The sequence below is a fragment of the Hypanus sabinus genome, chromosome 17 (genome assembly GCF_030144855.1).
Source record: "Hypanus sabinus isolate sHypSab1 chromosome 17, sHypSab1.hap1, whole genome shotgun sequence".
NCBI lineage: Eukaryota > Metazoa > Chordata > Chondrichthyes > Myliobatiformes > Dasyatidae > Hypanus > Hypanus sabinus.
The window spans coordinates 78582752-78606957 of NC_082722.1; the positions used below are offsets into that span (position 1 = coordinate 78582752).

Sequence of the window (24206 nt, forward strand, 5' to 3'; positions counted from 1 at the left end):
TGCGCACTGAATTGCCTTTTTATTTTTTAAACAGCCTTAAGATATAGTCTCTCTACTCTTAAGAATTTCAGGAATTTCCAGCCAACTCCATTGGGATTTGTCTGGTTACAGTTCTGGACCTTGGGAAGTCCTTAGCACACAGCTCCCAATGATTGAGTTTGCTCCAATTTTCCCCATCAACACACAAAAAAAAATGTAAATTTGGAAATAACATATTCCCAAAGCCCTCTGGACAATTACAGCTGGATTACATCCCAGATGCTTCCATTCAGTTCCTTGCCCTGGGCTGCAACAGCATTGCAGTTTAAATTCTCCGATGCCTGGTCAGATGACTAGAGCTCCAAAAGCAATTTTATATAGCAGGACTTTTCAGTGGTTAGCAGTCTAATACAGAAGGCTCATTCTGGGGGAAAACAGAGGGCACGTGGGAACACACTCCACACTGAGTGTTATAGATAATGTGGAAGCACACTTGATTTGTGGAACAAGATACTGGATTGAAGGACAATTAGTTCACACATTTAATAAGGTTGGGTGCCAACTCCTCCTCTCCAGTAGAATACCACAGTCAACCCACACCCCACTGTAAATTTCCAGTTGATACTGGAACTGTTAAACATTAAAATAATGTTAACTTGCTCCCATTTCCCTCAAAGGCTAAATACTGACTGGAAAAACAGATGTTGGAAATGCTGGAAACACACAAAATGCTAGAAGAACCCAGCAGGTTAGGCAGCATCTATGGAGGGGAATGAACAGTGGATGTCTTCAAACTGAGACCTTTGGGTCTCAGTTCCATGGTCGGTCATCCATCTTCAGCGCGTGCCAAGTGGTCATTATTTTGATGATCTGATGTTAAGTGGCTGTCCTTGGGGAAAAGGTCATTTCCCACATGTTCTTTTGCTTCCTGTATATGCAATATCACCAGGAATTGCTTTGTATACAACCCACAGCAATTCTTGTACACTGATCATCTTGTAGAACTTGGGGGCTGTTGCTCTGGGAACAAAATCCTGATCAAAAACCCTTATTATCAGCCACCTTATTGTTGATCAATGAATCTCAGTTATCGACCATTTGAGTTACCCCCTAATTACCACTTCAAACTCTCCCCAGCTGTACTGATGGATTGTTCCCACAAGAGTGAAGGCAAATGCCCCTCTTGTTTATGGAAGGCCTCGATCAAGTGGATGCGGAAAGGAAGATTCCTCTAGGACCAGAGATGAGGAGGAATTTCTTTAGCCAAAGGGTGGTGAACCTGTGGAATTCAATGCCACACACGGCTATGGAGGCTAAGTCATTGTGGGTATATTTAAAACAGACATTTGAGATGCTTTTGATTAATAGGGCATCAAAGGTTACTGGGAGAAGGCAGGACTCTAAGGCTGAGAGGGTTTAAAAAATGAATGTTAATATGAGGGGACACCATTTTAACGCAATTTGAGCAAAGTAAGGGGGGGTGTCAGAGGAAGGGTTTTTTTAAATTACTCTAACAGTATAGGTGTATCCGTCAAGAGACAGATGCATTAGAGACATTTAACAGACTCTTAGCCACATAGATGAAAGAAAAATGGAAGACAACGGGGGAAGTAAAGGACTAGATTGATCCTAGACAAGGTCAGTAAAATATCATGGGCTGAAAGCCATGTATAGTTCTATATTCAAAATCAGCCATGATTAAATGTTGAAGCTGACTCAATGCGCTGAATGGCCTAACTGTGCCCTCATGCCTCATGGTCTTTGCAGTGATGTTGTGGCTGAAGGTACCGTCTTCAGCCCGAAGCCTCCAAGAGGTGACAAGGTCTTACCTGACTTCTTGGTTGTGCTCTGTACGCCTCCAGCTCCAGGACTGCCAGGGGAACCAGTCTTTTTACTCAATAAGCTATTAAAGAAGTTGGCCAGCACTCCTTCGTTCGCAGCAGCAGGACCTGGAATCAGAAGAAACAACTCAATGTTTAGAGCTGAACGCACACCTTATACACCGAGGAGGCGTGCCACAGGAAATGACAGTTTGTCCTGTGAAAGCAGTTTGGCAGGAAAGGTAAATGGACATGCATTACTATTGTGTGGTTTGTGTTTCTCTCCAAACCAGCTCTTTTACACTCACTGATGTACCATCACAGCCCCTCTCACACTGATAAAGTATGGTCACAGAAACAGAGGAAAAAAACACAGTAAAACAAAGCAGCTTGGTCACTGATTTACATAATATTGCTGGGATGGAGGACCTGAGTTATAAGGAAAGATTGAATAGTTTAGTCATTTACTCCCTAGAATGTAGATTGAAGGGAGATTTGATAGAATACAAAATTATGAGGGGTATACAGTAGGTAGGGTAAATGCAAGCAGGCTTTCTCCACTGAGGTTGGCTGAGACTACAACTAGAGGTCATGGGTTAAGGGTGAAAGGTGAAATACTTTAAGAGGAAGATGAGGACTCAGAGGGTGGTGAGTGTGAAACAAACAGCCAGAGTGCAAGTGCTATACACAATTCTGATTTCAATATTCAGGAGGCATTTGGATAGGTAATGTATGGAGGGCAATAGTCCGGATGCAGGGACAAGGCAGTTTAAATGGTTCAGCACAGACTGGATATGCCAAAGGGCCTGTTTCTGTACTATAGTGTTTTGTGTCTATGATTACTTGCAGTTTTGTGTTTTAGTGTAATAGAGGAAACACGGCAGCCAATTTGTACAGATCAAGCTCATTCAATTAAAATCACCAACAATTTATATATTTTTAAAGATACCAGGAGCCTCATCTCACCACCAAGTCTGAGATTTGCAGTCATAGAGCAATGCAGAGTAGAAACATGACCTTCAGCCCATCTAGTCTGTGTTGAAATGTTATTCTGCCTTTTCCAATCAACTTGCACCTTGTCTGTAGTCCTCCATACCCCTCCCAACCATGCACTTATCCAAACTTCTCTTGAACTCTCACAGAGGGAAAGCAGAAGAAATTCGAAACTGGTCTCAAGCCTCTGAAAAAGATGTAACACCCACACCCTGGCTCGTAACCACACAAAATGGAGATGAGGCATTCAGAACATCACCAGGAACAGAATGTCAGCAGTTAAAGCCCACTGTAAACTCCAACAAGACCTCACCTCAAGCTCCCCATCTGTCTGCCCTATCAGGCAGCTCCCATCCCACTGGCCTCAGTGACATTAAGGCTCAAAGAACCAACGTGGAAACAAGTCATCCTCCATCCTGAGGGACTACACAAGACAAAGAAATTCTCCTTTGCCATTGCTGTAGCTAGAGGAATTGAAAATGATCAGAGACTCTGCAGTGTCCTCCTTTGCATCTTTAACAATCTGGCATGCATTACACTTATTCACTTTCAAAGACACTTTAACATTCCCTCTCATACGATGCTTACCCAAGCCAATAATCACAGATTTCCTCCTTATCTACAATATCACAATTACCCCTTATATAAAAACATTCACTAAGAACCTCACATTCCCAGACCTAGATTACGGTTTAGTTCCCTAATAGACCCTATGCTTTCCATAGTTACTCTCCTGTTCTCTATACAAACATCTTCAGACCTTCAACTTACTTTGCAAATGTATTCATCCTACTCTAGGGCAGAACTGTAGCATATTGGCTAGCACGTCTCTTCAGTGATTAGCATTCGATTCCTGTCTGTAAGGGACTTCACTGTCCCCTGTGACTGTGTGGGCTTCCTCCCATATTCCAAAGATGCACGGATTAGGGTTATTATGTTGTTGGCAAGCTAGGTTGGCATCAAAAGCATGGCAACACTTGTGGGCTGCTACCAGCACAATCTTTACTGATTTGATAACAACATAAACAACACATTTCAATGTTCCGATGTACATGTGACAAAGTTAATCTCTTTAATCTACATTCTGAACTTTCTGCCATATTAAGCTGTACATTTTTATTGCAAACATTTAACCAATTTTTTTTTAAAAACTATATCCTCTCTGAAGATTCAGGAGGTTCAAGAGGGGTACCCGGCACTTTTTTTTTGGAACATCTTTACCCTGGCTCATTTGAATGTTCCCCTTAAATGCTTCTCATTGTTTTGTGCACTGATTTTTATTCCAATCCACTTTTTATTAAATCACTTCTCCTTCTGGTAAAGTTGGCCTTTTTCCAAGTTAGGATCTCTGACTCCTATTTTGAGTCTGTTTCCATAACTATGTGAACCCAATAGGATTATGATCATTGCAACAGAAGTGCTCTCTCACTGATATCCACAGCCAACTTCAATCCCTGAACTAAATCCACGACCATTCCAATTCCCCCTAATGTCAAGCTCGGCTAAAATTTGGAAGTTTTAACCCTCAATGTCTTTAAGTCCAATTTAATATTTTCAGTAGAACTTCCCCACTGATGCTGACCTATTTTCCCCATTTGTCAAAACTGTGCCTAAAAGTTTGCTCTGTCAGTTCGTGGTAGTGCAGTACCATAGTGGTTAGCATAACACTTTACAATGCCTGCTATAAGATCAGAGTTCAATTCCTGCTGCTGTCTTTAAGGAGTTTATATGTTCTCCTCATAACTGCATGGGCTTTCTATAGGTGCTCCAGGTTCCTCCCACATTCCAAAGTTGTAGAGGTTAAAGTTAACAAATTGTGGGCGTGCTATATTGGTGTGGACTGCCCCAGAACATCCTTGGACGGTGATGGTCATTGGAATAAATGATGCATTTCACTGTCTGTTTTGATGTACATGTGAATGAATCTAATTAAACTAATCTGATCAGTCACAAGAGGTGATTTACCAGCCTGAACTGAAGAGTGTGTGAGCAAAGTTTGTAGGGTGGGGCAGGTTCTGCTGATGCTTACTGAATCTCTCAAAAAAACTTCTATGGATGTGTGAACATAGACAGAAATCTACAGCACATTACAGGCCCTTCAGCCCACAATCTACAGCTCCTGATGAAGGGTTTCGGCCCAAAACGTCATCACTACTTCCTCCCATAGATGCTGTCTGGCCTGCTGAGTTCTGCCAGCATTTTGTGTTTTTATTCTTCAGCCCACAATGTTGTGTTGACCATGTAACTTAGCTAGAAACTGCCTAGAATTTCCTTACTGCATAGCCCTCCTTGGATCCCATGCCCCACTTTCTGAATAAGTCTAGCATGGGGAACGCATCAAATGCCTTACTGAAATCCAGATACACTACCTTTATCAATGCGTTTTGTTACATCCTCAAAGAATTCAATTAGGCTCATAAGGCACGACATGCCCTTGACAAAACCCATACTGACTATCCCTAATCAGATTACGTCTCTCCAAATGCTCCTAAATCCTCACATACAAACAAAGCTAGATGAACTCAGCAGGTCAGGCAGCATCCATTGAAAAAAAATATAATCCTGCCTCTCAAAATCTTCTCCAACAACTTGCCCACCACTGAAGTTAGACTCAATGGTCTACAAACCCCATTTCCAGAAAAGTTAGGATATTTTCCAAAATGCAATAGAAACAAAAATCTGTGATATGTTAATTCACGTGAACCTTTATTTAACTGACAAAAGTACAAAAAGATTTTCAATAGTTTTAGTGACCAACTTAATTGTATTTTGTATACACAAATTTAGAATTTGATGGCTGCAACACACTCAACAAAAGTTGGGACAGAGTTAAAATAAAATTGAAAAGTGCACAGAATATTCAAGTAACACCGGTTTGGAAGATTCCACATTAAGCAGGCTAACTGGTAGCAGGTGAAGTATCATGACTGGGTATAAAAGTAGCGTCTATCAAAGGCGCAGTCTTTGCAAGCAAGGATGGGTCGTGGCTCACCCCTTTGTGCCAAAATTCGTGAGAGAATTGTTAGTCGGTTCAAAAGGAACATTTCCCAATGCAAGATTGCAGAGAATTTAGGTCTTTCAACATCTACAGTACATAATATTGTGAAAAGATTCAGAGAATTCAGAGACATCTCAGTGCGTAAAGGGCAAGGTCGGAAACCACTGTTGAATGTGCGTGATCTTCGAGCCCTCAGGCGGCACTGCCTAAGAAACCGTCATGCTACTGTGACAATTAGCCACCTGGGCTTGGGAGTACTTCGGAAAACCATTGTCACTTAACACAGTCCGTCGCTGCATCCAGAAATGCAACTTGAAACTGTATTACGCAAGGAGGAAGCCGTACATCAACTCCATGCAGAAACGCCGGGGAGTTCTCTGGGTCTGAGCTCATCTCAGATGGACCACAAGAGTGTGGAACCCTGTGCTGTGGTCAAACGAGTCCACATTTCAGCTAGTTTTTGGAAAAAAAGGGCGTCGAGTTCTCCGTGCCAAAGATGAAAACGACCATCCTGATTGTTATCAGCGAAAGGTGCAAAAGCCAGCATCTGTGATGGTATGAGGGTGCATCAGTGCCCACGACATGGGTGAGTTGCATGCATTTGAAGGTACCATTGACTCGAGGTGTAGAATAGGATTTTAGAGAGACATATTTGCCATCAAAGCGACATCTCTTCCCGGGACGTCCATGCTTATTTCAGCAGGACAATGCCAGATCACATTCTGCACGGGCTGTAACTGTAGACACAGAGTGCATGTGCTTGACTGGCCTGCTGCCAGTCCAGATCTATCTCCCATTGAAAATGTATGGCGCATCATGAAGAGGAGAATCAGACAACGGAGACCACGGACTGTTGAGCAGCTGAAGTCTTATATCAAGCAAGAATGGACAAAATTTCCAATTGTAAATCTACAACAATTAGTATCCTCAGTTCCAAAACGATTAAAGTGTTATTAAAAGGAAAGGTGATGTAACACAATGGTAAACATGCCTCTGTCCCAACTTCTGTTGAGTGTGTTGCAGCCATCAAATTCTAAATTTGTGTATATTTACAAAATACAATTAAGTTGGTCAGTAAAACTATTGAAAATCTTTTCTTTGTACTTTTGTCAGTTAAATAAAGGTTCATGTGAATTAACATATTACAGATTTTTGTTTCTATTGCATTTTTGGAAAATATCCCAACTTTTCTGGAAATGGGGTTTGTATAATTACCTGGGTTATCTCTACTTTCTTTCTTGAACAAGGGAACATTTGCAATTCTCCAATCCTCTGGTACTTCTCCCATCATTATTGATGATGCAAAGAACATTGCCGGAGGCTCAGCAACCTCCTTGCTTCCCACAGTAGCCTGGGGTATATCTTATCTGGTTCCAGTGACTTAGCTAACTTAATGCTCTTCAAAAGCTCTAGCACATCCTCTTTCTTTATGTCTATATGCTCAAGCATTTCAGTCTGCTGTAAGTCATCCCCACAATTGCCAAGGTCTTTTTCCCTAGAGAATACTGAAGCAAAGTATTCATTAAGTACCTCCACTACCTCCTCCGACTCCATGCACACGTTTTCACCATCGCACCTGATTGGTTCTATTCTCACACAGCTCATCCTCTTGCTCTTCATGTACTTGTAGAATGTCTTGGGGTTTTCCTTAATTCTGCTCAACAAGGCCTTCTCATGGCCCCATTTAGCTCTAATTCAATTCTTAAGGTCCTTCCTGGCAACCTTGAAATTTTCTACAGCTCTAACAGTATCTAGTTTCTTGAAACTTTCGTAAGCTTTTCTTTTCTTCATAACTAGATTTTCTACATCCTTTGTACACCATGGTTCTTTTACTCTACCATCCTTTCCCTGCCTCAATGGAACATACCTATGCAGAACACCATGCAAATATTTCCTGAACATTTGCCACATTTCTGCCATGCATTTCCCTTATGCCCCCAAGTTTCTGCCTAATAGCATCATATTTCCCCCTACCCCAATTCAATTTTTTTCTCAATTTGTTTGCTCTTATCCCTCTCCGGCGCTATGGCAAAGGAGAGCTGTGATTGCTACCTCCAAAATACTTCCCCATCGAGAGATGTGACACCTGACCAGGTTCATTTCCCAATACCAGATCAAGTACAGCCTCTTTTCTAGTTGGCTTTTCTACATTTTGCATCAGAAAACATTCTTGAATACACCTAACGAACTCCACCCCATCTAAACCCCTTGCTCAAAGGAGATGCCTGTCAATATTAGGAAAGTTAAAATTACCCATCACAACAACCTAACAACCTATTATTATTGCACCACCCCAGAATCTGCCTCCCTATCTGCTCTTTGATATCTCTGTTACTATTGGGGGGGGGGGCGTCCTATAAAAAAACACCCAGTACAGTTATTGCCCCTTTCCTGTTTGACTTCAACCACACTGGCTCAGAAAACAATCTTTCCATGACTTCCTCCTTTTCTGCAGCCGTGACACTGTCCCTGACTGACAATGCCATGCCCCACCTCTTTTGCTTCCCTCCCTGTTCTTTTTGAAACATCTAAAGCCCGGTTTTAGATATAGTGGAGTGTGCGCAGACTGGTTGCATTGCAGACTGGTATGGGAACACCAATGCCTTTCAGCTGAAAATGCTACAAAAGGGTAAGTGGATCTGGCTCGGTACATCAGAATCAGAATCCTTTATTATCGCCAAGTATGAGGACACATATAGGGAATTTGATGCCAGTTTCCCTGAGCTCTCTCTGTACAGAATTAAAAGCAAACAAAAACAATAGTGCAAATAATAGTCCCATCATCCACTCACCTATTTGCATCATGGGTAAAACGCTCTCAACCATTGAACACATCTACATGAAACGTCGCCATAGAAAAGTAACATTAGACTGTTTGGAGTAGTTCATTTTTTATTCTTTCTAATTTTCTATTTTTTATTCTTCTAATATTTGTATATTTATATATCTGTGCACTTGAAACACTACTGTGACACTGTATTGTCCTTTGGATCAATAAAATATTTATCTATCCTTCAAAAATTCTCAACACGCAGGCCATGCTTGTTTCTCACTGCTGCCATCAGAGCCTCAGGACTTGCACCATCAAGTTCAAGAACAGTTACTACCCCTCAACCATCAGGCTCTTGAACAAAATGGGATAACTACACTCATCCTATTTCTGATGTTCCCACAACCGATGGTCTCACTTTAAGAACTATCTTATCATTTCATGCTTGTTATTTATTGCTATTTATTTATATCTGCATTTGCAGTTTGTTGTTTTTTGATCCTGTTAAGATTTACTAAGTACACTCAAAGGAAAAAATATCTCAGGGTTGTATGTGGTGACATGTATGTACTGTAATAATACAATTTTACTTTGTACTTTGATGTAATTTCTTTGACAAACTTCCATGGCGGTGGAAAATATACTGACTGGTTGCATCACAGCCTGGTATGAAAAACCAATGCCTCGAATGGAAAATCCTACAAAAAGTAGTGGATATGGCCCAGTCCATCACAGGTCCAGACCTCCCTACCATTCAGCACATCTACAATGATTGTTGTCACAGGAAAGCAGCATTCATCATCAAGAACTCCCAACATCCAAGGCCATGCTCTCTTCTCACTGCTGCCATCAGGAAGGAGGTACAGGAGCCTGAGGACCCACACTACCAGGTTCAGGAACAGTTATTACTCCTTAACCTGGCTGCTGAACCAGAGGGGATAACTTCACTCACTCCAAAGCTGAACTGTTCCCACAACCTATGCACTCACTCTCAAAGGCTCTTCATCTCACGCTCTCGATATTGTTTATTTATTTCTATTATTCTTTTCTTTTTGTATTTACACAGTTTGTCTTTTACAGATGGGCTGTTTGTCCATCTTTCTGTGCAGTTTTGCATTGATTCTATTTTGCTTCTTTTTATTTACTGTGAATGCCTGCAAGACAATTAATCTCAGGTTTGAATATGGTGACATACATGACTGTTGTTTTTACAGTGAGTGGCTGAGAATTTAGGGAAAAACACAGATAGGCTCCATTAAACCTCAGTCTGATCTCACAGACATGACAGTGGTCAGGACTTCTCTGGCATTGATTCCTCGCAATGGCAAAACAGATTTTACGGAAGAATTGTAAACTAATGTGTAAGAAATGAACGAAAGACTGTCTTCTGAAAAAAATATTAATGTGGTTAAAGTTTAAAAAAAGGTTATTGCCAGTACTGAGATATATAATTCCCAGTCTCCCTTGCTCTGCAGAAGAATGTATCAAGAGCAAATGTACAAAGCAGCTGTCATGGATATGATTTAATTTCAGATGTTGCCAGTAAATGGAAGGAAATGCAATCAAATGAACCACAGAATGCTATGATCACCAGCCAATTTAGACACTTTACTCTGAATTTACAGCACAGAAAGATGTCATTCTGTTCATCTGGTCTAGAGCGAACTGTGTTTTCTATACACACTAACTGCTACCCCACCTCTTTCACACCCTACACACACGTACTTCAACTTCCCTTCAAAATATTTATTTAATTATTTTATTTGCTGAGACAGTGCAGAACAGGCCCTTCTGGTCCACTGAGCTGCACTGCCCAGCAACCCACCGATTTAACCCTTAACCTAACCAAAGACAATTTACAATACCAAATTAACCTACTAACCATTATGTCTTTGGACTGTCTGAAGAGCACTTGGAGAAAACCAGAACGGTCATGGGAAGAACTACAAACTCCTTACAGGCAATGCTGGAATTGAACTCCAAACTCTTAAGCCTTGCTTGGTAACCATGGCACTCCAATAACCACTCCATTGTATGAAGAGATTACATCTCCCAAATTTCAAAGTAGTAAGAAAGTGCGAAGTCACTTCAATAGAGACACTTTGGCATAGTGGCCAGCACTGTTGTTGTATGGAGTTTATATGACTCCCCCCCCCCCCCCCCACCATGATGGCGTGGCTTCTCTCCCACATTCTAAAGACCTGCATTCAAGGTTAGTAAGTTGTGGGCATGTTATGTTGATATTGGAAGCATGCCAACACTCGTGGGTTGCCCCAGCACAGCCACAGACTATATTGGTTTTTGATGCAAATAATGCATTTCAATGTGCATGTGACAAAGATAGATAATTATATTCCATAGAGCAGGGGTAGGCAACCTACGGCCCACAGGCCAGAGATCCAGCCCACAAAGTTATTTTGACCGGCCCACGAGCAACTATTGGGATACGATGCTTATCAGGCCCGCAAGCGATTTTTCCCTCTTCTGAGTGCTTCACGCGACCACACTGATGGACATGCATGGCGTCTTGTTACACTGGTCCCAGGTTCCGTTTTGTTCCAATCCAAACACTGGTATATACAAATGACGGGAAGGCAGACTACCTTATTAATATGAACAGTCAGCCCTCCTTATCCGCGAGTTCCGCATACACTAATTCAACCAACCGCAAATCGAGAAAACCCGAAAGTTCTCTCTCCAGCACTCGTTGTTTGAGCATATACAGACTTTTTTTTTCTTGTCATTATTCCCTAAACAATACAGTATAACAACTACTTACATTGTATTAGGTATTATAAGTAATCTAGAGATGACTTAAAGTATACGGGAGGATGTGCGTAGGTTATCATGAATTGGGATCGAAAAAACCTGGAAGCTCTCTTACTAAGTCGGAACAGGTACATCTGGTATTATTTAGTGTCAGTTAATCAAACGTTTGTCTTAGTATATAGTATATATTTTACCTTTCTATGAATATAAAACACTTAAGAAATGTATGTATTTCAATAATTAAACCACTATGTTGCTTAACAATAATTGTAGCTTTCATCAGGGCAGGGCCTTTCACATGCTCCATTATTCTCACTTTATCCTTTAAAATTGTTCCAATCGTTGACGCTTAACACTTTTCCAATGATTGATGGCATTTCACCACTTTCCGAATGCTTTATTATTTCCACTTTATTTTCAATCATGATCGTGATTATTTTCGTGAACAGAAACACTGCGGATTCAGAGCTCCGCCGGGTCTTAATGTCCACCGCACAGAGACAGGTTAAATAAGGTCCGGGAATCCGCTGAGTCCAAAAGACCACCGCGAACCAATTCCTCGTGGATAAGGAGGGTCGACTGTATTAGATAATCTCCATGCACACTCAGGTTTTCAGATGGGATCGTTCAAATTTGTAAACAGAAACAGCACTGTGTTTTAACAAGAAATCCACGCTAAATATCCAGATTATTTACTGGACAAGGAAAGATGAAATTGAGCAAATGAAAGCTAGTTTCAGAAAACAAATGTCATTTTTTGCCGAGAAAAGCAGTGAAAATGAAGGAAATGCCTGTGCCAGCTACAAGTCTCAAAACGTATTGCAGAAAAGTCCTGACGAAGGGTCTCAGCCCGAAACATTGACTATTCATTTCAAAGGATGCTGCCCGACCTGCTGCGTTCATCCAGCTTGTTTGTACCCATGATGGAGATGGGTGAGTTTACAACTTTCTGCAGCTTTTTCCAATCCTGTGCAGTGGCCCCTCCATACCAGTTCTGGCAATTGTGACTTTCCAGATCTGCTCTCAGTGCTATTAATATTTCTTCAGCACTTGCACTACATCAGGGATCCAGGACTCCCAGATTGTTTAGAGAAGCCCCAGGAATATTCCCCAACACTGAAGGGCAGCTGGTTGCACTTAGACACTCCAAAATAAGCAAGTAACTCCCCTAACCAGAAGAACAGCAGTACAAATGAAAGCAGATTTTGTATTCACCAAATTGGGAGCACAGCAGCTCCATTCAGTTTAGTGTAGTCACTGCCTCATTCCTTTATGTGAGTATGTGGTCCTATACCGATTTTCATTAAGATACACCACAGGACATCCTAGACTACTTGATAGACAATCCAACACCTTTCTGAAGTACGGCCATTTTGTTAAAGGTGTACATACAACACAAACTACCAGAGACACCACTGTGTTAGCGACTTCATACTGGCGACAAGGGTTCAATAATGACTCTGCCCCGGGGCAAATCATCTGCTCTTCCCCAGTACCACACGGTTGTTTGTTTTTACACAGCCACCTGGTTCAACCGAGCGCACATCAGTTTAATGTTTCCCTGCAATTTCTTGAAATCAGGAACCCTAAATCAACTACAAAGTTCAGAATGCACATGTTCCCTACTGCCTTTCCAGTGTGTATGTAAATAGCAATGCAGTGAGTTGAACAACTTTTCAAAAATCATCTAAGACAGTGGCTATCTTCAGGATTTTTAATGAGATCTCTTACTTGTGAAAAGATATTACTGTTTCAAGGGCAGATGAAGAGTGGATGGATGTGAGTGTCTCTTCACCATGTGCTTCAAATCAGATCAAAATTAAATTACTAAAAGAATGATACAGAATGAAGCACTTGATGATGTGTAAAAGCTCAGCGAGACTCTACCCAGAGCTGGGGCTCCCAATGTGGGGTCCTCAGTTAATGATAAGGATCCATGGCATTAAAAAGGTTGGGAATCTCTGACCTAGAGCAAATGTGCTTAAAGCATCAAGCTGGAGAACAAGACTTGCATTCCCTTGTACATGAGAATGTTTCATTATCTGATTAAGTAAAATTATTAGTGTTAGAGGGAAACTATTTCCTCCTTTGCAAGAGGGATGGAGGGGCTTGCCCCCTTGTTCCGATAACGAGAAAAGCTCACTGAGGGAGTGAGGACATTCCAGCTGGGAGATTGTGAGGCAAACCATCTTCACAAGAAGGGTGGTAGGAATTTAAATTTTACTGATGAGCTTTATAGTTTCTTTTACAATATTCTTGTGGAGATAAGCAAGGTACAATAGAGTTCAGATCAGATTGAAACTTGAAAGTGGCAAAGTCAGATTGAATGGTCTTATCGTGGTCCTTGTTTGGTTTTGGGACATTATTTGAACTATCATTCCTCTCTGTGCCTTGTGGCACACTGGGTGGCAATCTTGCATTTTGTTTGTTTTTTTATGAGGCCGTTGTTCATCCGACGCTCAACTCAGCACAGATAGGAGCCAGCTGGATTTGATCCTTGGACCACTTGTCTCGAAGTCCTGTGCTGATGCCACTACACCACCAGTGGAGTTCATGATTCCTCAGGATGTCATAGCCCGGGGCAGGGGGGGGAATAAGCTCCCACTGCCTATTAAATGCTCCCAACAACATGCGTCTCAAATAACCTCTGACATCCAAGTCCAGCTCCTGCCCTATACATGCAATTTAGCTACTAAGCCCAGCTGAACAGTTTCTGCTGGCAGAAGGGACAAAGGCGGGTACTGGTGCATTAAATTTAGTTGGTTTGGGCAGATGGGACTGTCAGTTCATCTAGGAGAAGGAAGATGCTGATCTCAAACCTCCACTGCCATGCTGTTATACCTGATCACGGGGAAAGCTTCAGGACCCCGAGACAAAATCTGGAGCTGGAGTCCCTGAAGCAGCCCTACATTGAGTTCAACACTGACTGGCAACTCCTGCAATGGTGCCAAACTGTATTGGCCTCTGCTGTTCCTTTGGATTCAGCAGCAGTGTGGAGAGGGGGAAGCTGGCTGCATGGGCAACAGCAGGTGCATGATAGCTAGGGCACGATAGCTAGGGCACAAGATCCATGGTCGCTCCTGACGAATAGGGATGGAATTAAAAGATACAGGGGTTAGCATGGGGAAGTGGAACCAATATAACAGATCAGGGACAACCTCACTGAATGGCAGAGCAAGCTGAGTGATGTATTCTTGCTTTCACTCCTTATGCTATGAAATTAATCCCACCTCATATACAGAATTTATCTGTACCCTTCAAACCATCTTAAAGAAACCTCAAGAATTTAAAGTTTAATAATTAAGGTAGGTTCCTACAACATTTGTCACGGGTGCCACCGTAGTGTAGCATAGTGGTTAGCGTGACACCATTGCAGCTCGGGGCATCAGAATCCAGAGCTCATTTCCAGTGCCGTCTGTAAGTGTAGGTTTCCTCTGGATGCTCTGGTTTCCTCCCAATTTCCAAAGATGTACTGGTTAGCAAGTCAATTGGTCATTGTTAATTGACCTGTGATTAGGGTAGGTTAAATCGATAGGTTGCTGGATGGCGTGGCTCGTTGGGCTGGAAGGGCCTGTTCCCCAATGTATCTCTAAATAAATAAATGATCAAACTGACAAAGTTCAAACCTTCACTTGGTCTGCCCCCCACCTTCTCAATTCCTCTTCCTTCCCAATCCTGATGATGGGTCTCAACCCAAAATGCCCATAGATACTGCCTGACATGCTGAGCTTCTCCAGAATTCTGTGTAACTACAATTCCACAGCAGGTTAACAGTGGAAAAGGCAAATCCCCCTCTGATGCTCTCCTAATTTCAATGTGCAGGGCTGCTGTGGTATTTACTGTTAAGTCTTTGATCTTCACAATATCTCTACAGATGCCACATGACCTGCTGAGTACTTGAGCATTCTCTGGTTTTATTGCAGATGTTTGGTATCTGCAGTGTTTTGCTTCATGGTAAGTGAAGAGTGTCCCATTCCTCAGCACTGCACAACTTCAAAGAAAACCTCCAACTTGCTGAATTATTTTCCCTCAACCAACAACATTAAAACAGACTGGATCGTTATCGCATGACTATGTCTAACAACAAATTACAACAATCACCCACTTTGGCAAACAATTTCAAAGGCAGAAAATCACCTCAGGACATTTCTAAACCACTTATGTACAGCACAGAGACAAATCATTTGACCCAACTCTTCCATGCGACCATCAGGCACCCCTCCATTTTAACTCCATTGCCCAGCCTTCTAAGCCAAAGCAATTCAAGTGCTCACCTGGATATTACTACAAAGGCTGTTAATGACCCAGCTACAACAGCTGCCTGGGTGAGGAAAGCCTTCCTTTCTCTATTGTAACCTTGGAGTTGAACCACTAATGAGGAAGCTGCCATAGTCTATGCAACCATGAAAGGGCTTTTCACTTCAAATTATTATAGTAGTTCTGCAGCTGCAAGGACTGGACTCTAGGCTAGTTTTTAACTGTTGAATAGGCTGTACATCTGCACATTCAAGCTACAAACACGTGAACTGAAAATCACCACAACGATGGCCTAAGAATTCTTGTTATTTACCATCAGAATGGCAGGTACAGCTTCCCCCAGTATTCATTATATATTCTACACTTCCACAAGAAATCATTGCCTACAGCTTTATTCCCAAATAAGAGGCACAATTTACAAAGCTGAACTTAGGAATCTGGACTAAAAGCCATCTTTCTGAACTGTTAAGACAGTCTGAAACAGGACAAAGTGGAATGACTGTGTGACAGAGAACAAGAGCGAACAGGAGATAACTTCAGCTGTACAGTTACGTACGTGATCTCAGCATGTCCGAAAGCAAATTACATTCAATCTGATTTTTTTTTAATGCAGCTATTGCTGACAGAATTTCAGCTGGTGACAAAGAGGCGTATAGAAGCAAAAAAGATCAGCAGGTTAAGTGGTGTCACAACAACTGTGTCAGTAAGACCAAGGAATTGATTGTGGACTTCAGGAATGGAATTCAAGGGAACACACACCAGTCCTCATCGAGGGATTAGCAGTTTCAAGTTGCTGGGTGTCAACATCTCCAGGCCAAACATATTGATGCAATTACAAAGGCGTGGCTATATTTCATTAGGAGTTTGATGAGATTTGGTACGTCACCAAGGACTCTCTCAAAGTTCTACAGATGTAACACGGAGAGCATTCTAACTGGTTGCACCTCTATCTGGTATGGAGAGGCCACTGCACAGGATTGGAAAAAGCTGCAGAAAATTGAAACTCAGCTAGTTTCATCATGGGCACAAGGCACCCCAGTATTGAAGACATCTTCAAAAGGAGATGCCTCAAAAAGAGACATCCGCCATTAAAGGTCCCCATTACCTGTGGCATACCCTCTTCTTATTGCTACCATCAACGAGGTGGTACAAGAGCCTGAAGACTTGCACTCAACATTTTAGGAATAGCTTCTTCCCCTCTGCCATCAGATTTCTGAATGAACAATGAACCCATCCATGTACACGACCTCAGTATTTTTTTGCTCTATTTTTGCACTAATTTTTTTAATACACTGCATATATTCCTCATTGGAATTTATAGTTTTAATTATGTATTGCGAAGTATTGCTGCTACAAAACAAGATATTTCGCGACGTAGGCCACTGATAATAAACCTGATTCTGATTCAATGCAGGATATGCAGAAGCTAACGAAGCAGAGCCAAAAGTTTGAATTATGCAGGAAATGTTTCATGTTATCGTACCACAATGACAAGTGAAGGGAATAATTTGTTTGCATACAAGATCAGTAGGTGAAAAGTGTAACTGCACTGCTGTACTTCAGTTGTCTTAAGGTTCCTCACAGCATCAACCTTTGAAATAAATAATACTTCATAAGGTATCATTAAAAAGACAAAAGGGCAGAATTGAGCCATTCGTCCTATAATGTTAGCTCCACCAATCCACCCAGGCTAATAATTAACCCTTCAACCCCATTCTCTTGCTCCCCCCCCCCCCCCCCCAATAACCTTCCATACCCTGACTAATCAAGAACCCATCACAGCCCACTTTAAATATACCCAATGACTTGGCCTCTACAGTGTCTGTGGCAATGAATTTTATATTTTTACTACTCTCTGATTAAAGGAATTCCTCCTATTCTCTTTTCTAAAAGGACATTTCTCTATTCTGAGGCTGATCCCCCTGACCCTAGACTCCCCCACTGTAGGAAATATTCTCTTCACATCCACTAGATCTAGGCCTTTCAATATAACCATATAACAATCACAGCACGGAAACAGGCCATCTCGGCCCTCCAAGTCCGTGCCAAACTCTTAATCTCACCTAGTCCCACCTACCCGCACTCAGCCCATAACCCTCCACTCCTTTCCTGTCCAGATACCTATCCAATTTTACCTTAAATGACACAACTGAACTGGCCTGTACTACTTCTACAGGAAGCTCATTCCACACAGCTATCACTCTCTGAGTAAAGAAATACTCCCTCATGTTTCTCTTAAACTTCTGCCCCCTAACTCTCAAATCATGTCCTCTCGTTTGAATCTCCCCTACTCTCAATGGAAACAGCCTATTCACGTCAACTCTATCTATCCCTCTCAAAATTTTAAATACCTCGATCAAAACCCCCCTCAACCTTCTACGCCCCAATGAATAGAGACCTAACTTGTTCAACCTTTCTCTGTAACTTAAGTGCTGAAACCCAGGTAACATCCTAGTAAATCGTCTCTGCACTCTCTCTAATTTATTGATATCTTTCCTATAATTCGGTGACCAGAACTGTACACAATTTTCCAAATTTGGCCTTACCAATGCCTTGTACAATTTTAACATTACATCCCAACTTCTGTACTCAATGCTTTGATTTATAAAGGCCAGCGTTCCAAAAGCCTTCTTCACCACCTTATCTACATGAGACTCCACCTTCAGGGAACTATGCACTGTTATTCCTAGGTCTCTCTGTTCCTCTGCATTCCTCAATGCCCTACCATTTACCCTGTATGTTCTATTTGGATTATACCTGCCAAAATGTAGAACCTCACACTTCTCAGCATTAAACTCCATCTGCCTACATTGAGCCCATTCTCCTAACCAGCATAAATCTCCCTGCAAGCTTTGAAAACCCACCTCATTATCCACAACACCTCCTACCTTAGTATCATTGGCATACTTACTAATCCAATTTACCACCCCATCATCCAGATCATTTACGTATATTACAAACAACATTGGGCCCAAAACAGATCCCTGAGGCACCCCGCTAGTCACCGGCCTCCATCCTGATAAACAATTATCCACCACTACTCTCTGGCATCTCCCATCTAGCCACTGTTGAATCCATTTTATTACTCCAGCATTAATACCTAACGACTGAACCTTCTTAACTAACCTTCCATGTGGAACTTTGTCAAAGGCTTTGCTGAAGTCCATATAGACTACATCCACTGCCTTACCCTCATCAACATTCCTCGTAACTTCTTCAAAAAATTCAATAAGGTTTGTCAAACATGACCTTCCACGCACAAATCCTTGCTGGCTACTCCTAATCAGATCCTGTCTATCCAGATAATTATTAATACTATCTCTAAGAATACTTTCCATTAATTTACCCACCACTGATGTCAAACTGACAGGTCTATAATTGCTAGGCTTACTTCTAGAACCCTTTTTAAACAATGGAACCACATGAGCAATATGCCAATCCTCTGGCACAATCCCCGTTTCTAATGACATCTTAAAGATCTCCGTCAGAGCTCCTGCTATTTCTACACAAACTTCCCTCAAGGTCCTGGGGAATATCCTGTCAGGACCCGGAGATTTATCCACTTTTAAATTTCTTAAAAGCGCCAGTACTTCCACCTCTTTAATTGTCATAGGTTCCATAACTTCCTTACTTGTTTCCCACACCTTACACAATTCAATATCCTTCTCCTTAGTGAATACCGAAGAGAAGAAATCGTTCAAAATCTCTCCCATCTCCCTCGGCTCCACACATAGCTGACCACTCTGATTCTCTAAGGGGCCAATTTTATCCCTCACTATCCTCTTGCTTTTAATATAGCTGTAGAAACCTTTCGGATTTACTTTCACCTTATTTGCCAAACCAACCTCGTATCTTCTTTTAGCTTTTCTAATCTCTTTCTTAAGATTCCTTTTACATTCTTTATATTCCTCGAGCAATTCCTTTACCCCATGCTGCCTATATCTATTGTAGACATCCCTCTTTTTCCGAACCAAATTTCTAATATCCCTTGAAAACCATGATGCTTTCAAACCTTTAACCTTTCCTTTCAACCTAACAGGAACATAAAGATTCTGTACCCTCATAATTTCACCCTTAAATGACCTCCATTTCTCTATTACATCCTTCCCATAAAACAACTTGACCCAATCCACTCTCTCTAAATCCCTTCGCATCTCCTCAAAGTTAGCCTTTCTCCAATCAAAGATCTCAAATCTAGGTCCTGTCCTGTCCTTCTCCATAATTATATTGAAGCTAATGCTATTGTGATCACTGGACCCGAAGTGCTCCCCATCACATACATCTGTCAGCTGACCTATCGCATTCCCTAACAGGAGATCCAAAACTGCCCCATCTCTAGTTGGTACTTCTATGTGTTGTTGCAAAAAACTATCCTGCACACATTTCACAAACTCTAAACCATCCAGCCCTTTTACAGAATGAGCTTCCCAGTCTACGTATGGAAAATTAAAATCTCCCACAAAATCACCACCTTGTGTTTACTACAAATATCTGCTATCTCCTTACACATTTGCTCTTCCAACTCACGCTCCCCATTAGGTGGCCTATAATACACTCCTATCAGTGTTACTACACCTTTCCCATTCCTCAATTCCACCCAAATAGCCTCCCTAGAGGAGCTCTCTAATCTATCCTTCCAAAGCACTGCCATAAGATTTTCTCAGACAAGCAATGCAACACCTCCTCCTCTGGCCCCTCCTACTCTATCACACCTGAAGCAACTAAATCCAGGAATATTTAGTTGCCAATCACACCCTTTCTGCAACCATGTTTCACTAATAGCTACAACATCATAATTCCAGGTATCAATCCACGCTTTAAGCTCATCCACCTTTCTTACAATGCTCCTAGCATTAAAATAGATATTTAAGATACTCTCCACCTCCTCCTCTCTTTTCATCCCTAACAATGCATTCAAATTTATTATCCTTTTCTTTCTTCTCCCCTACATCTTCGGGCTGAGCGCATCCCTTCTCCATCACCTGCCTTTCCTCCCTCACACACTGTCTCTTTACTTGCTCTACTGGTGAACTATCCTCCTCTCCCATAGTTTCCTTAAATTGATTCCTGCCCCCCCCCCCCATCTTACTAGTTTAAAGTCTGCCCTGTAACCCTAGCAAACCTCCCCGCTAGGATATTGGTCCCCCCAGGATTCAAGTGTAACCCGTCTTTCTTGAACAAGTCACGTCTGCCCCAGAAGAGGTCCCAATGATCCAGAAACTTGAATCCCTGCCCCCTGCTCCAATCCCACAGCCACGCATTCATCCTCCACCTAATTCCATTTCTACTCTCACTGTCGCGTGGCACAGGCAGTAATCCCGAGATTACTACCTTTGTGGTCCTTCTTCTTAACTGCCTTCCTAACTCCCTATGCTCTCATTTCAGGACCTCTTCCCCTTTCCTACCTATGTCATTGGTACCTACATGTACCACGACCTCTGGCTCCTCACCCTCCCACTTCAGGATATCTTGGACGCGATCAGAAATGTCCCAAACCCTGGCACCAGGGAGGCAAATTACCATCTGGGACTCCCGATCACCTCCACAGAACCGCCTGTCTGAACCCCTGACTATCGAGTCCCCTATTACTATGGTCCTCTTTCTTCTACCCCTACCCTTCTGAGCTACAGGGTCGTCCTCTGTGCCGGAGGCCCGGCCACTGTCACTTCCACCAGGTAGGCTGTCCCCCCCCCAACAGTACTCAAACATGAGTACTCAAATATGCGATGGGTTTCAATGAGATCCTCCCCCCACCCTACCCCTATTCTTCTATGCTCCAGTGAGTACTGACCTGAATGTAACCATACAGATGATCTGCATTATTCAAGAGACAAAAACTTTGGTTTATACAATACTCCATGAAACCTCACATCATGCCATTTCACTTCTGAGTCGAAATCTTTGTGATAAATCAAGAAATAAGGTACCAAATTATACATCAAGCTTACAGAAACCACAATGAGAGGAGGGTTTAAACTAATTTGGCAGGGGGGTGGGAAGTGACTCGGGATAGGACAGATGGTAAAAAGGCAAAGATAGTATGCAGTCAGACTGTCAGGAAAGACAGGCAGTTGATAGGAAAACTGCAGCCAGCAGGGTGCGTATTAGTGCATTAGGGATGCAGAATCAAAAAAGGAAGCAAACACATTACTCAAAGTGTTATTTATTATACTCCGTGCATTAAGAAATAAGGTGGATGATCTAGTTGCACTATTATAGATTGTCAGGTATGATGTTGTGGTCATCACTGAATCAGGCTGAAAGATGGTTGTAGTTGGGAGCTGAATATCCAAGCTTACATGCTGTACTGGAGGGATAGGAAGGTAGGCAGAGGTGGTGGTGTGGTTCTGCTAGTAAAGAACGGCATCAAATCATTAGGAAGATGTGACAAAGGATAGAAAAATGTTGAATCCTTGTGGGTTGAGTTAAGAAACTGCAAGGATAAAAGGACCCTGATGGCAGTTATATACAGGCCTACCAACAGTAGCTTGGTTGTGGTCCTCAAATTACAATGGGAAATAGAAAAGGCGTGTCAAAAGGGCAATGTTATAATAGTCATGGGAGATTTCAACATGCAAATCGATTGGGAAATTCAGGCTGGTAATGGACCTCAAGAGAGTCTGTTGAATACCTAAGAGATAGTTTTTCGAGCAGTTTAAAGTTGAGTCTACTAGGAGATACCGGTTTGGGTGTTATGTAATGAAACATTCGGTGATTAGGAAGCTAAAGGTAAAAGAACCCTCAGGAGGCAGTGATCACAATATGATTGAGATCAACCTGAAATTTGGTAGGGAGATAATGAAGTCTGAGGTAGTAGTATTTCAGTGGAAAAAAAGGAAATTACAGTGGTATGAGAGAGGAGTTGGCCAAAGTAAATTGGAAGAAGATGCTGGCAGGGATTACAGTGGAGCAGCATTGGCAAATGAGGAAGATACAGGATAGATGTATTTATAGTCAAAGGGCAAAATATTACAACTGTGGCTAACAAGAAAATTCAAAGCTAATGTAAAAGCAAAAGAGAAGGCATGCAAGAAAGCAAAAATTAGCAGGAAGACAGGATTGAGAAGCTTTTAAAAACCTACAGAGAGCAACTAAAAGAATCATTAGGAGGGAAAAATGAAATATGAAAGCAAGTTAGCAAACAATATCAAAGTTGGTAGTAAAAGGTTTTTCAAATATGTAAAAATAAAAGGGAGATGAGAGTGGATATGGGACCATTAGCAAATGAGGCTAATTAAAAATAATGGGGAGCGAGGAGATGGCAGAAGAACCAAATGAGTACTTTACATCAATTTTCACTGTGGAAGACACTAGCAGTGTGCCAGATGTTGAAGGGTGTGAGGGAAGAGAAGTGATTGCAGTTACTATTATAAGAGAGAAGATACTCAAAAAGCTGAAAGACCCAGAGGGTTCTCAAAGAGGTAGCAGTAGAGATTGTGGAGACGTTAGTGATGATCTTTCCGAAATCTTTGGACTCTGGCATGGTGCCAGAGGACTGAAAAGTTGCAAATGTCACTCTACTTTTTAAGAGGAATGCAGCAGAAAGGAAATTATAGACCAGTTAACCTGACCTCAGTGATTGGGAAGATGTTAAGAGTCAATTGTTAAGGATGAGGTGATGGAGTACTTGGTGACACAGGACAAGATAGTACAAAGTCAGCATGGTTTCCTTCAGGGAAAATCCTGCCTGACAAACCTGTTGGAATTCTTTGAGGAGATTACAAGTAGGATAGATAAAGGGGATTCAGTGGATGTTGTATATCTGGACCTACAGAAGGCCTTTAACAAGGTGCCACATACAAGGTTGCTTACCAAGTTAAGAGCCCATGGTATTATAGGAAAGTTACTAACATGGTTAGAGCATTGGCTGATTGGTAGGAGGCAGCGAGTGGGAATAAAAGGATCCTTTTCTGATTGGCTGCCAGTGACTAGTGGTGTTCTGCAGGGGTCAGTGTTGGGACCGCTCCTTTTTATGCCATACATAAATGATTTAGATGATGGAATCAAAAGCTTTGTTGCCAAGTCTGCAGATGTTATGAAGATTGGTGGAGGGGCAGGTAGTGTTGAGGAAACAGGTAGGCTGCAGAAGGACTTAAGACAGATTAGGAGAATGGGCAAGAAAGTGGCAAATAAAATACAATGTTTGAAAATACATGGTCATGCACTTTGGTAGTAGAAATTAAATGCGCAGACTATTTTCTAAACTAGGAGAAAATCCAAAACTCTGAGACACAAACAGATTTGGGAGTCCTTGTGCAGAACACCCTAAAGGTTGCAGGTTGAGAAAGTGGTGAGGAAGGCAAATGCAATGTTAGCATTCATTTCAAGAAGTCTAGTATACAAAAGCAGGGATGTGATGCTGAGGCTTTAAAAGGCACTGGTGAGTATTCTGAAGAGTTTTGGACTCCTCATCTAAGAAAAGATGAGCTGGCATTGGTGAAGGGTCATAGGAGGTTTACAAGGATGATAATGGGAATGAAAGGCCTATCATGCTAGAAATACTTGATGGTTCTGGGTCTGTACTTGCTAGAATTTAGAGGGATGAGGGGAGATCTCATTGAAACCTTTTGAATGTTGAAAGGATGTTTCCCATGGTGGGGGAGACTAAGACAAGAGGGGA

The 24206-nt window shown here is 41.9% G+C and overlaps 1 protein-coding gene across 2 annotated transcripts in view; it reads right to left on the minus strand.

The window, feature by feature from the left end:
- dync1li2 (dynein, cytoplasmic 1, light intermediate chain 2) overlaps nt 1-24206 on the minus strand; it is a 147806-nt gene that overhangs the window by 12106 nt on the left and 111494 nt on the right. For both annotated transcript variants that reach the window (XM_059993299.1, XM_059993298.1), the window contains one exon: nt 1809-1928. In XM_059993299.1, the coding sequence (XP_059849282.1) occupies nt 1809-1928 (120 nt within the window). The remainder of the gene's footprint in view (nt 1-1808; nt 1929-24206) is intronic.